This window comes from Loxodonta africana, chromosome 9 (genome assembly GCF_030014295.1).
Source record: "Loxodonta africana isolate mLoxAfr1 chromosome 9, mLoxAfr1.hap2, whole genome shotgun sequence".
Classification (NCBI taxonomy): domain Eukaryota; kingdom Metazoa; phylum Chordata; class Mammalia; order Proboscidea; family Elephantidae; genus Loxodonta; species Loxodonta africana.
This window is the reverse complement of record NC_087350.1, coordinates 23,391,418-23,405,891: the sequence shown is the minus strand read 5'-3', so window position 1 is coordinate 23,405,891 and position 14,474 is coordinate 23,391,418. Positions and strand designations below refer to the sequence as shown.

General features: G+C 38.2%; 1 protein-coding gene across 10 annotated transcripts in view; it reads right to left on the bottom strand.

The window, feature by feature from the left end:
* The window catches only part of AGTPBP1 (ATP/GTP binding carboxypeptidase 1), a 195,495-nt gene that overhangs the window by 147,803 nt on the left and 33,218 nt on the right, over nt 1–14,474 (bottom strand). For 9 of the 10 annotated variants that reach the window (XM_023544716.2, XM_023544714.2, XM_064291168.1 and 6 more), the window contains 2 exons: nt 6,989–7,113; nt 461–528 (listed from right to left, as the gene is read on the bottom strand). In XM_023544716.2, coding sequence (XP_023400484.1) covers nt 461–528; nt 6,989–7,113 — 193 coding nt within the window. Of the gene's footprint in view, nt 1–460; nt 529–4,537; nt 4,689–6,988; nt 7,114–14,474 lie in introns of those variants that run through there. The other variant, XM_064291169.1, reaches the window with a different exon arrangement.

Genomic DNA, 14,474 nt, shown 5'->3' with positions numbered 1-14,474 from the left:
TAATCCCGATTCGGAGTGCATCCTGGTGGCCCACCCAAAACTTTTACACTGGCATAGAAATTTAATTATCATCAACATAAGTTATTCAACCAATATACGTGGATATGGACAAATGACAAATGTGTATCAGCTAACATAATATGATGGCTCTCAATTCAGTCACTTGTTTTAAACTGAAGATTTCTTTCCCACTAGAGCTTTATTTTCTGTTACCAATTAGAATAACATATTGAGATTAAAATTTATGCTGGCCATTATAATCACAGAGAAATACACTTAGATATCCGCCTACTACATAATATTCATACCACTGTTCTAAACGATAGTTTAAAACATAAAATGAATTTTCATTAGTTGGCTTTACCTCTAACTAAGATAAAAATTTTACATATCACATACATTCTTTTCAAGTTTGCTTAGGATTATTAGCTACATAATTAAAAGCTATTCGTGAATTTACCTCTAATGTTGACAGCAGAACTTCCATTCCTGTAGAGCCTTTGGCTGTCATCTCTTTTCTTGTTTTTTCTGAAAAGTAGAAAAAGTTTTATTCTAAAGCATGAAAGCAAAAAAAAAAGCACACATAGTTTTATTATCATATAGCTCAGTAACTTTCCACTGGTCCAGTAAATATTCTAAATTGGTCCCTAGGTGTTTCTACCATTGATGCTGCTACTAACGTCCCTTTTTGCACATATGGGGCCCTGTTGGCACAGTTGTTAAGGGCTCCGCTGCTAACCGGTCGGCAGTTCAAATCCACCAGCCACTCCTTGGGAACCCTATGGGGCAGTTCTACTCTGTCCTATAGAGTTGCTGTGAGTCAGAATTGACTCGACAGCAATGGCTTTGGGTTTTTTGGTTTTGCATATATGAATGGCGCCCTGGTAGTGCGGTGTTAAAGCACTCAGCTGCTAACCAAAAATGTCGGCAGTCTAAACCCACCAGCCGCTCCCCTGCAGAAAGACGTGGTGGTCTGCTTCCGTAAAGATTACAGCCTTGGAAACTCTACCCGGCAGTTCTATTCTGTCCTACAGTGTCACTAAGAGTTGGAATCAACTCAAAGGTAGTGGGTTTGGTTTTGGTTTGCATATATGAATATTTCTGCTAGATATCTAGAAATAAAACTGCAAATACATCAAAGGATATATCTGTATTGGAACTTTAATAAACATTGCCAAACTGGTCTTCAAGTAGGCTGTTATAATTAACATCCCATCAATAGTATGGAAAAATACTGTTCCTTCATACACTCACCAATATTAGAAATGAAAAGTATACTATTACCAGTGAAATTTGATAAGTGAGTTACACAATGTAAAACTTTCCTAATGGTGGTTAATTTGTTTAGAAACTTTTGCCTATTCTTCAGACCTACACTGATTTCATAAACTCGATATACATTTAATACAGGTTTTCAACTTCTAATGTTAGAAAGCAAAAGTGCTGGCAAATCCTTTTCCCGTAAAGCAAGATGAGACTATCAAAAACAACCATTTCAGGGCTCTGAAAGTCAACAACAAATTCAGAAGCATTTATTCATGAAAAACTACTGAACTTCAAGTAAGAAGAGTGAGAATCTGTGACTGCTCCCATTCCCCACCTCTCTCCCCCAAGGTGGCTTAGTCTGTAAGGTAGTTCTGTCAGCGCGCGGGTAGGCCATGAAACCCGCAGCTGTAACTCTTACTGAAAGAAGGAGCTCACTTGATTTGGAGCAGAAGGCAAAAAACCCACCCGCCCCGCTGTAATGTCAGGGAAAGTGGCAATCTCAGAGGTAAGCAAACAGGCAAGGCCACTGCGGTGGTGGTCCTGATTGGGACATACAGCAAGCTAGCCAGAAATTTAAGAGGGAAATTCTAGAAAAGAGACAGACACAGAGGGGCTTGGTAAGTCCACACATCTGTGGCTGGCTCTAAGACTGTATGCAGACACAGGGAAGACCAGAGAGAGTCCAAGCTAACCACGCATCACTGGCTGACACTGAGGCTGAGCACATGTGCTCAATCCCAGCACTGCTGACATTTGGGCCTTTCTTGCAAAGGACTGTTCTATGCATTAGAGAATGCTTAGCTGCATCGCTGGTCTCTACCCACTAGATACCAGTAGCAACCCCTCCCCTAGTTTTGACAACCAAAGAAAGTCTGCAAACATTGCCAAATGAAACCAAGTGAAGGACAAAATCACCCCTGGTTGAAAACCACTGAGCTAAACAGACCAAAAAAATAAAAAGGGGATACAAACGACCAAAATCAGGAACAGAAGAGGGGGACACATCATCTCCCACCCTACAGAAATCAAAAGGATTATAAAAGAATATTATCAAAAATGTTATGCCTACAAATTAGACAATTTACATGAAATGGATAATTAAAATAAATGATTCTAAGGAAAAAATCAGGGCAAATTACAAAAAGTACCGTGCACATTGCAAATAAGTAGTACAACATTAAAGACAGAAAATGTAATGCATCCAAGGGGCAAACTGTGGGAGTTTGTAAGTTTCAACTGTGTGAATAAGCTGTGCTGCAGGGTTTCTACTGTTTATTAATTGTTAATATTTGTTAAATATTAATTATTGCTTATTGTCATAATTCTAAAATTACAAACGTGTCTTAAGTAAAATTTGGAATTTACCTCATTCCTATCCCACTGATATAACTAATGCTAACAATTTATATGTTTCCTTTTTTTTTTTAACCTGCTTATTACAAACATATGTGGCGCAACTGGTTTGTGAACAGCTGCTAACCAAAAGGTTGGTGGTTCAAACCCACTCAGCGGCTCGGTGGAAGAAAAGGCCTGGTAATCTGCTTCTGTAAAGGTAACAGCCAAAGAAAATCCTATGGAACAGTTCTACTCGGTAACACATGGGGGCGCCATGAGTCGGGGGCTGACTCAACAGCAGCTAACAACAACAACACACAAACACTGTACACATATACAATGGTTTACTCTGCACAAAAACGGGGCCAATACATGCCCAGGTACATGAACCAAAGAAACTTGCTTTTTACTTAATATACTAAATTCAGACTTCAAGTTTGATTCATTCAGTTCCATTGTATAGTTGCATATTACGGCTATAAAGTCCCACAGTTTGGCTGTATCAAAATATATTCAACTATTCTCTCAGGGATGGATATTCAGGTTGTTTCTTGATCTTTGACATAATAAACATTGCTGTAATACACATCTTCAGACATTCTTTCATATTCAAATTTGACATATTTCAGTGAAATAAATTTCTGAAAGTGGAAATGCCTTCAAGTAGCATGCACACTTCTAACTTTAATAAATATTACCAGATTACTTCCTCCAAAGTTTGTAATAATTACTGCACCAACAACCCAAAAAACCCAGTGCCATCGAGTCACTTCTGACTCATAGCGACCCTACAGGACAGAGTAGAACTGCCCCATAGAGTTTCCAAGGAGCGCCTGGCGGATTCGAACTGCCAACCTTTTGGTTAGCAGCCGTAGCACTTAGCCACTACACCTACACGCAAATACTCTATTTCCCAGGTCCTCAACAATACTGGATGTTGTCATTCTCTCTAATGTCTGTCAATTTGATAAGTGAAAAATATCTTCGTTGTTTTCATTTGATGACTTTTAAGGAGGTAAAGAACCTTTTCGTATGTTTACTGGTCCTTTGCATTTCTCCTTCTTTGAATTATAAATTCCTAATCTTTCTCTAAAACCAAACCCATTGTTATCGAGTTAACAGAAAAATAATTGGAGAAAACAAAATACTTAATTGTTAAATTTCAGTTTCTGTGTGCACCATCATAATAAATGGAGAAAATATTGAAGTTGTCAAAGGTTTCATTTTACTTGGATCTGCAATCAATGCCCATGGAAGCAGCAGTCAAGAAATTAAATGACGTATTGAACTGGGCAAATCTGCTGTAAAAGACCTCTTTAAATTATTGAAAAGCAATCATGTCATTTTAAGGCCTAAGGTACTCCCGACCCAAGCCGTAGTGTTTTCAATTGCCGCATACACACGCGAAAGCTGGGTAATGAGTAAGGGAGGCCGAAGAAGAACTGATGCCTCTGAATTATGGTGTTGGCGAACGCAGTGCCATGAATCACTTTTGTGTGGCTTTTCTAGCCATGGTCTTATAACTTCCACCCAAGTCATTGGGCAGGACTGTGCAGATATGGTAATTGTGGCCCACCAAAGGGATTGGCTAGCTTTGCCATCCCTCTGGGCTTGAAATGAGGCACCCCAGAGGCAGGAAAGAAGAGAACAGCCCACACCCCCAAAGGAAGGAGAGACCAGCAGGAAAGACCCGCAGGAGACGGCACAAAGCAAGAAAGCTGAGTGCCTTTGGGCAGAGAATGAAGGCCAGGGAGAGGAGTGCCTGCAGACACAGCTAGGAAGACTATCCTGATGGAAGAACTGTATCCCTGAGTGTTCCTGAGCCTGAATTACAACCTGTTACTTCCCTAATTAACCCCATAATCGTTGAGTATCGTCTGAGTTCTGTGTGACCACTGCAATGAATTATCGAACCCAGAAAAAAAGTATAGAGTACCGTAAGAGAGATGGTTGGTGTCAGAACTGGTAAAAATGGCGGAAAGAGGAGGCTTTTCTGGCCTCCATCTCACAGGAGTCAGCCTTGTGTTGTTGATCTTGCTTCTCCTTCCCGCTTGTGGGGTTGGAGGTGGTCAGACACTGCTTCCACACTGTTTTTAAAGTGAAGAATACTGAATATACCACAGACTGCCAGAAGGGCAATCAAATTTGTCTTGGAAGAAGTACACCCAGAATGCTCCTTAGAAGCGAGGATGGTGACACTTCATCTCACGTACCTTGGACATGTTATCAAGAGGGACCAATCTCCGGAAGACACTATGCTTGATAAAGTAGAGGGTCAGCAAGAAAGGGAGATCGTCAATGAGGTGGACTGACACGGTGGCTTCAAAGATGAGCTCAACCATAGCAATGATTGTGAGGATGGCTCAGGACCGGGCACTGTTTCGTTTTGTTTTACATAGGGTCACTATGAGTCTTAACTGACTCCAAAGCACCTGACAACAACAATCTTTACCTACTAAATGGATGGCAAATTGTATTAGCCTATAAATGACGATGGGACGATCTTTCAATATCAACTTGTACTGGTAGTCTCCAATTTAGGAGTCACTACGAACCACACTAACAACGATCTGTTTTGGTTTTTTTGGTAGATCTTATCGTTTTTATCGTTAGTAATATGTACTAGATACAATGTTGCAGCACATAATTTGCTGATGTTATCATTTTCATGACGACCCACAAAGACAAATAAAGATCGGATTTATAAAGACACTGACAATAAAGGCAATAATAATAAAAACTAAAAAAAAAAAAATTAGGTATTCGATTTAAGTCAGAACCAACTCATAACAGAGTCATCAGAACGGAAGTGCATCATATATCAGGACTACCTGTACTGTGTTGGCTGCCTAATCCAAGGTACTATAAGCAGAGTCACTGTAGTACACCACACCAGAGGACACATTCAGGGGTGGGCCACCAGTGGTGGGTAGCAGTGGGGGGACAGGGGCAGTCTCCAGTAGTGGTGTGGTTGGGAGCACTTCCAAGTAACATGCTAGGGTAGCGGCTTCCAGCCTGTGATGAGAGAAGTCTACAGTGATGGGCCGTGTAAAAAGTATAACTTACAGGTTTAGGAAATTCACGTATTGATGTTTTTTTTGGGGGGGGGAGGTTTTTCACATGGCAATCTAGTGACTATACCTGGTACATTAAACTCTGCACTGACAAAACTGATACCGTTGTGCATCTAGCTTCGTTTATAAGCACCAATATTTCTAAGAGCTAAAATCCAATCCAATTGTCATAGTTAATTTTATTTGACAACTTGGCTAGGTTACAGTGCCCAGTTATTTGGCCAAACACTAGTCTAGATGTTGCTATGAAGTATTGCTATGTGATTAACATTTAAATTGGCTGGCCTTAAGTAAAGCAGATTACCCTCCATAATGTGGATGGGACTCATTCCATCAGTTGAAGGCCTTAAATTGAAACTGGAGGTTTCTCAAGGGAGAATGAATCTACCTCCAAATTATAAATAGACATTCTGCCAAAATCCCTCTCTCTCCTACCGCCTAACCTACCAATTTGGGATACAAGACTGTCAGAATTTCCAGCCTGTTGCCACCTATGGATTTGGATTTGCTAGCTCCCACAATCATTTAAGCCAATTCCTCAAAATAAATCTCTCCCTCTATCTTACTGGTTCTGTTTCTCTAAAGAACACTCACTAAGACACTGATACGGTGACTTTCTGAATTAAAAGATATAGGTATTTAAAATTTTGCTGCAAAAAAGTGCAATCTAATAGAGACCGCTCCTGCATTTTAGGGTGTTGAATACTATCCACAAAACATATGAGCTGCATAGGAAGAAGTTATCAAAATAAATTAAGAGTCTATGAACACAAAAGGTGCCTTGGTGGCACACTAGTTAAGCACTAGGCTGCTAACTGAAAGGTCGGTAGTTTGAACCCACCTACCGTTACATAGGACAAAGATGTGCCAATCTGCTGAGTGAAAAGATTACAGCCTTGGAAACCCTATGGGGCAATGCTTTGTCCTATAGAGTTGCTATGAGGAGGAATCAACTCCACGGCAATGGGTTTGGTTTATGAGCACAAAGAGGAGTTAACAGACATCGAGCTCCTAAAAACAGTAAATGTTTATCAAACATCTTATTCTAATGACCCAAACCTCCAGAATAATAAGACTATTAAAAAAAAAAAAAAAAAGGCTATTACCCACGTAAAATCGTAATCACTTTTTTAGAAAATGCTTTGAAGACAATTCCTTCCAAAGTTATTCAGTTTTCTAATTCTTAAGTCCATTTGAAAATATTGAAATTTTCCAGAAAATTATCTATTTCATCAAAATTTGGAACACTGTTAGCATCTACTTTTTAAAAATTTAGAAAGCATTCCAAAAACGAGAAAAAGATTAAAACTTACCTTGACTTTGAGCCAGGTGAAGAATTTTTGACGTGACATATCTGGCAGAATCTGATTCTGTAGGCTCAGTATTGATCTTCTCCAGCTGAGCCAGGAGTCCCACAATCCGAGAATTACTGGTAAGGCTAAAAAGATGGTTACTTCACATTAGGGCATATCTGACACCAACTGCAAACTTAATACTAGAAAAGTCACTGCTTAAAAATTTTTTTTTAATTCTACCTTTCTAAAAACATTAAGCATTTAAATATGTCATGTTACCTTTTCACTCTGTTCTATAGCTTTACACTGTTAAAATTCTATTAATTTATGTGAGAAGTACATTTTACTTCAGAAAACCACAAATTAGAAACGTGCATTTAACCCTGCCCACTCTTTCCACTCTCCAGGAAGGCCTTTTACCATTTCTCTGGTCTTCTCAAACTTGAACATCCCGTACCCTTTCCGCATTCCACTCTCAGTTAATGCCCAACTTCATACTGTTACAACCAAATAAGAATACACTCAGCTTCCCATCACCATGTCCTTAAGCCTATCTGCCTCTCTCCCGTAAGTATAAAGACATGGATGGAAATGAAAAACACCAAAGTCCAAATAGTAATTACCTCAAGGGACGAAGGAGAAAATGTTATTAGGCAAAAGTACACACTGTATCTCTAACTTTTTATTTCTTTAGTGATCGGTGCATAGGTACTCATTATATCATTCTTTACTCCTTTTGATTTTTAGAAATATTTCATGATTTTTAGATAAAAAATTCTGAAGAGACAAAATTAGTTTATGTGTTTAAATTTTTACTGATTTTCTTTTTCTTAAAATCTTGCAGGTGAAAGAAATGGTTCCTTAACACTGTTACCATCAATCTGAATGAGCAAAAACTTTACCATTTTACTATGAGAAATTCCAAACATTAACAAAAGAAGGAAAAAACTGTATAATAAACTATCACGTACCTGTCACCCAGCTCCAACAATTATAAGCTCATGGACAATCTTGTTCCACACATACCCACCTACAGGCACACACACCCACTGCTTAATTTTGAAGCAAATCTCAGAGAGCTCATTTCCTCTGTAAATACTTGTTTATGAGAACTCTTTAAAAAATACATAACTACATGGCACTCTTACCACTACTGGTAGAATAAAAAGTGGTGCAGCCACTGTGGAAAACTATTCAGCAGTACCTTCAAAAGTTAAACACACAGTTACCTATGGTAGCACTTCCACTCCTAGGTATGTACATAATAGACTTGAAAAGCAAGGACTTGGACAGATATTTGCACACTGCAGCAGTATTCACAAAAGCCAAAAGATGGAACAACCAAAGTTTCCATCAACAGATGAGTGGATAAACAAAATGTGGTATGCCTATACAACAGAATATTATCCGGCCATAAAGAGAAATGAAATGCTGATACATGCTACAACACGGATGAACCCTGAGGCCAGTAAGCTGAGTGGAATAAGTCAAACACTGACAAATATTATATGATGCCACTTACATGGAATATCTAGAATAGGCAACTGCATAGAGACAAAGACTTATTAATAGTTATCATGGGCAGGGAGTAGGGGAGAATAGGAAGTTATTGCTTAAGGGGTACTGAGTCTCTGTTCACGGTGATGAAAAACACTTGGAAATAAATAGCAGTAATGGTTGCGTAGAGATCCTGGGTGGTGAAAAGGTTAAGCACCCGATTACGAGCCAAAAAGGTTGGCGGTTTGAATCCACCCAGAGGCGCCTCAGAAGACAGGCCTGACAATCTGCTTGTGAAAAGTCACCGCCTTGAAAACCCTATGGAGCAGTTCTACTCCACACAGATGGAGTCACTATGTGTCGGCAACTGACTACAGCAAGTCGTACAACATGGTGAATGTAATTAATGGCCCTGACTAGGCCCTCGTCTTAGTTTCTTACTGCTGCTGTATCAGAAATATCACAAGTAGGTAGCTTTAAGGAACAAAAATTTATTTTCTCACAGTTTAGGAGGCTAGAAGCCCAAATTCGGGGCAACAGCTCTAGGGGAAGGCTTTCTTTGTGTGCTCCGGGAGAAAATTCTCGTCTCTTTCAGCTTCTCTTCCTTGGCTCCTCCGTGATCTCCATGTGGCACCCATCCTTCTTCACTTGTGCTTCTTTCTTCTGTGCCGGATCTGCTCTTCTGTATCTCCAAAAGCAGACTGGCTTAAGGCACACCCTACACTGACATGGCCTCATTAACATGACAAAGAAATCCCTATTCCCAAATGGGGCTACATCCACAGGTAGAAGAGCGAGGATTTACAAGACATAATTTTTGGAGGTCACAATTCAATCCATAACATACCATAAAAATGGTTAAAATGAAGTTTAGCACAACTAGTAAAAAACATTTGCCTTGAGCATTATGCTCTTTTAACAACTAATTGTATGAGATCAAATGGACAACAGCAACTCAAAAAATTAGATAGGAACCTTAGAGGGCAGTGAACTTATGTTAATAAGGGCAGAACAATTCAGAAAAGGATGGTGAGAATGGCTGCAGAACTCCAAGAGTATAATCAATGTCACTAAAGTGTATGAGAAACTGTTGGGAAAAAAACCTATGGAGCACAACTCTACTCTGACACACATGGGGTCTCCATGAGTCAGACTCAACTGGTTTTTAGTATCTCCAAATGTGCTAGACTCTCAGCCCATTACTGCCTGTGCCAGCTCCATCTCAGGATACCTAGGAGTCAAGAGTCACGTCCCTTCCCCAGCCACAGTCAACATTTACCCCTCATTCAAACAAAATAGCCCAGCAGTCCATTAACCTGTGAGCTCTGTGAGGTCAAGACTGAGCCCGCCATATTCAAAACTGTTCTTCAGGCTGAAACAGCAAATCTTTTGTGATATTTATTTTACCACGATGAAAACAAAAGAAAAAAAAAACGGTTAAAATGGCAAATGTTTTGTTACATATTATTTACCACAATAAAATAAATACATACATGTTGTTACTAGTTCTCAGCTTCCATCAAGGTGACTCTAAATCATGGTGACCTTATGTAAAACAGAATGAAATGATACGTGGTCCTGAGTCATCCTCACAATCAACAGCATGTTTTGAGTCCACCACTGTAGCAACTGTGCCAATCCACCTCACTGAGGGTCTCCCACATCCTCACTGGCCCTCTACATTTTGCCAAACAGGATGTCACCTGTAGTGACTGATCTCTCCTAATAATACGTCCAACCAAGTGAGTCAGAAAATGTCCTGTTATGATCCATGAGGTTCTCCTTGGCTAATTTTCAGAAGTACATCACCATGTCTTTCTTCCTACTCTTAGTCTGGCAGCTCCACTGAAACCTGTCCACCACGGGTACCCTGCTGATATTCCAAATACTGGTAGCACAGCTTCCATCATCACAGCAAATCACCACAGTATGACAAACTGACAGAAGGGTAGTGTGTATAAATATATACACACACACAAATACAGTGCATATACTATATGCAGTGCATATACCCGTTACTGTCAAGTCAATTCCGACTCATAGCAACTCTATAGGACAGAGTAGAACTGCCTCAGAGTTTCCAAGGAGTGCCTGGTGGATTTGAACTGCCAGCCTTTTGGTTAGCAGCCTTAGCACTTAACCACTATGCCACCAGGGTTTCCATAATACATATACCACATATATATACAGCTACTATATTACTACCATACAAAAACCAATAATACTTTACTATCAAGTTATCTACTCTATGTTTAAATTTATCAAATTCTCTTTGTTATTTTCTTAATGGTTGGTTTACAGTAACCAAACAAGGTCTACATATTACATTCATCTTTTAATTTGTAACTTCATCACTCTCTTTTTTTTTCCTTTCCTGGCAATTTACCTGTTGTTGAAGAAACTTAGCTTTTTGTCCTGTAGAGATCCAACATTCTGAATTTTGCCAATTACATATCCATGGTAACATTAATATGTTTCTTTATTTAATATTTTCTGAAAACTGGCAGTTGAACATAAATGCCTAATCTGATTGAGGCTTGATTTGCTGACAAGAATTCTCTATAGATGATATTGTAATCTTCCATAAATAGGCAAACAGTGTCTGGTTATCTTTCGTTTGTAAAGTAAGCAGTCACTAATGACCATTGCCTAGATCTATTAAAAAAAAAAAAAATAGCGACTGAAAAATAGAGGTACTCTTACCATTCCAGAAACCCTGGTGCATACTGGTTAAGTGCTATGGCTGTTAACCAAAGGTCAGCAGTTGGAATCCACCAGGCATTCCATGGAAACTCTATGGGGCAGTTCTACTTTGTCCTTAGGGTCGCTGTGAGTTGGAATCAACTCAACAGCAACAGATTTGGTTTTTTTTTTTTTTTTTTAAATCATTCCAGTCCTTCTTCATTCATTAACTAGGATAATTCCATAAAAAGAACATTCCTTTATTTGGTTGACATGGCTTGAATTGTGTCCCCCCCAAAAAATATGTGTCAACTTGGTCAGGCCATGATTCCCAGTATTGTGTGGTTGTCCTCCATTTTGTGATTGTAATTTTATGCTAAGGAGGATTAGGGTGGGATTGTAACAGCACCCTTACTCAGGTCACCTCCCTTATTCAATGTAAAGGGAGTTTCCCTGGGGTGCGGCCTGTACCACCTTTTATCTCTCAAGAGATAAAGGAAAAGGGAAGCAAGCAGAGAGTTGGGGACCTCATACCACCAAGAAAGCAACCCCAGGAACACAGAGTACCTGTGTCTGAGAAGCTCCTCAACTAGAGGAAGATTGAGGACAAGGACCTTCTTCCAGAGCCCACAAAGAAAGAAGAGCTTCCCCTGGAGCTGACACCCTGAATTTGGACTTGTAACCTACTAGATGGGGAGAAAATTAATTTCTCTTTGTTAAAGCCACCCACTTGTGGTATTTCTGTTATGGCAGCACAAGATGACTAAGATATTGGTTATCAAGGTATAATCATCAAGAACCAAAACCAAACTCATGGCCATCAAGTCGATTCTGACTCATAGCGACCCTACAGGACACTTCAATACTTCTCCATTTATTACGATGTTACATACAGAAACTAAAATCTTAAAATTTAACAATTCAGTGTTTTGTTTTCTCCAATTATTTTTCTCTTAACCGTCATTTGTTAGTATTTATCAGGTTTTTTTTTTTAATAAAACTATTCAAAAAATTCAACATCGAACAATTCGCAAACATACACAACACATACCATACTTGTGCTGTCGATTCAATTCCAACTCATAGTTTTCAAATTAAGAGTTTGCTTAATCAGTAACTCTAAAAAATTAAATTGTACCACTACCAAAACAAAAAAAAATTGCATCTAAATAATTGCTTTCTAATAATCATGCTCTTGCAAATGACGGACAGGTTAACAGATAAACAGAAGGAAGGCCAAGTAAATGAGAACGCGTACAAGCAAGTGCAATTTCCCTCTCTAATTTTCTTATCTACGAAATTAAAATCGAACAAATAGTCTAAGCCAGCCCGCTAGCTCACATCTGACATTATAGTCTGCTGACACTACCGAGTCACAGAGTGAACACCAGAGGGCAGCTCTACCTTTCAAGTAATTTTTAAACTTTGGAAAATATGAGGGTGATGGGGCCAAAAGGCAAAAAAAAAAAAAAAGGTGGGGGGAGCTAATACAATCAGCAATTTGAACTACACTGCAAAGCAGAAAAATGTTAGAGACACTTAAAACGGAATGTAGCTACCCTAACATGCTTTACTTTTACATGAATCAAAATGAGGCTAAAGGCCAATCTTGGGAATTTCATCTACAATTATTGTTCTTTATTTTAGTGAGAAAATCATGCAATCGAAAACATGATCCATGCGGAACACATCAACTCAAGTTAACTTTAAAAGGCATGTTTTAAAGGCGCTACTCCTCAAACATCTGTTTCATTATACTGGTCTCACAGTGCTTTTCATTCTTTTGATTTTACAGTCAATTTTATTCTCTTTAAAACATTAACTTTCTTGGATATTGCAAAATTTCCAATGGCATACAGATATTATTTTTACAACAAATAATTTCTCAAGACAAGGGCAAGAGCTATAAAACCTATTTTCACATAACAAATAAATTTTATACCTTTTCCAGCTTAAAATGTAAGTCTGATGCAAGTAATAAAAATATCCTCATAAACAAGGTAAAACATATCACAACAAAACTCCAGAAAAGTACACTGAAGTTTTTTACTTAAATAGGACTCATACAGACCAAGATTTAATTTCAAATAATATGGGTTTTTTCCAAAATGCACATTATCGTCTTTCGGAATTGTGTGTTATTTACATAACCATTCTTCTTGCTTTAATGACATTTTCACCTTCTCTCCAAATACTAAACACTTTACTTTCCCCCAGCATAAATCAAAGGGCAATAAACAGAAATTTCTTTATCATTCTTTTTGTAACAATAAATAAGTTTTGAAAACAATATTCTCCTCCAAACTGAAAAGAATAATTATTTACTTCTCCAACCACCTCTTACATAATTACTTTATAAAGGCAATAAAGTCTTCTTTATTTAACAATCAATTCTAAATCAATACTATCAAACGACTTGTTGAAGACAACCAATAAAACCTTGTTAAAATTTTAAACTGCCTGGATTTATAAGGGTCAACAATAATTAATCAAGTTTTTCTTTAAATTTCTTCACTAATGTTAACTAATGCTAATTATTTTGTTTTCATTATTTTTTCTAACTTCTCTGGTCATGTTCTAATGGGATTTTTAAGTGATTTGTTCCATATTAACAGGAGTTAGAGCCAAGCACATGGCCACTCAATTAAAGCCACACTTCTAAGCCTCATTTTTAGCTTAATATGAAAGTTACTACAGGCTAGATCAGAGGTTCTCACTTTTTTTTTTTTGGCTTCATGGTACCTTTATACTCTTAAATTATTGAGGACCCCAAAAAGGCTGTTGTGTGTATGTGCGTGTGTGTGCATGTGTGTGTGTATACATATATATATTTTTAATCATGCTATAAACTTTTAAAATATTTATTCATTAATATGAATTCACCTAAAATAATAGTAAATCCATTACATGTTCATATAACTCACACATTTCTATGAAAAAATAACTGTATTCTCATAGTTTGAAAACTGTGAGTTGGAATCAACTTGACAGCACATTTTTACAAATCTCTTCAGTGTCTGGCTCAAGAGACGACAGCCAGACTCACATTGACTTCTTCTGCAGTCAATGTGTTACAATATCACATATCATGCAGCCACCGTATACTCATGAGACAATGAGAATGGAAAAGGCAAATAATGTCTCAGTATTACTATGAAAATAGTTTGTCCTCATAAGCCTGAAGCCTATAGATGACACTTTGAGAACACCTTGGCTAGGTTATACTGCCAAAATAAGCAATCCCACAACCCCTGTGGCTTTTTCAACACAACAAAAGTTTAACTGCTATTAAACATTACTCTTCCAATACAGGTCAGCAGAGGGC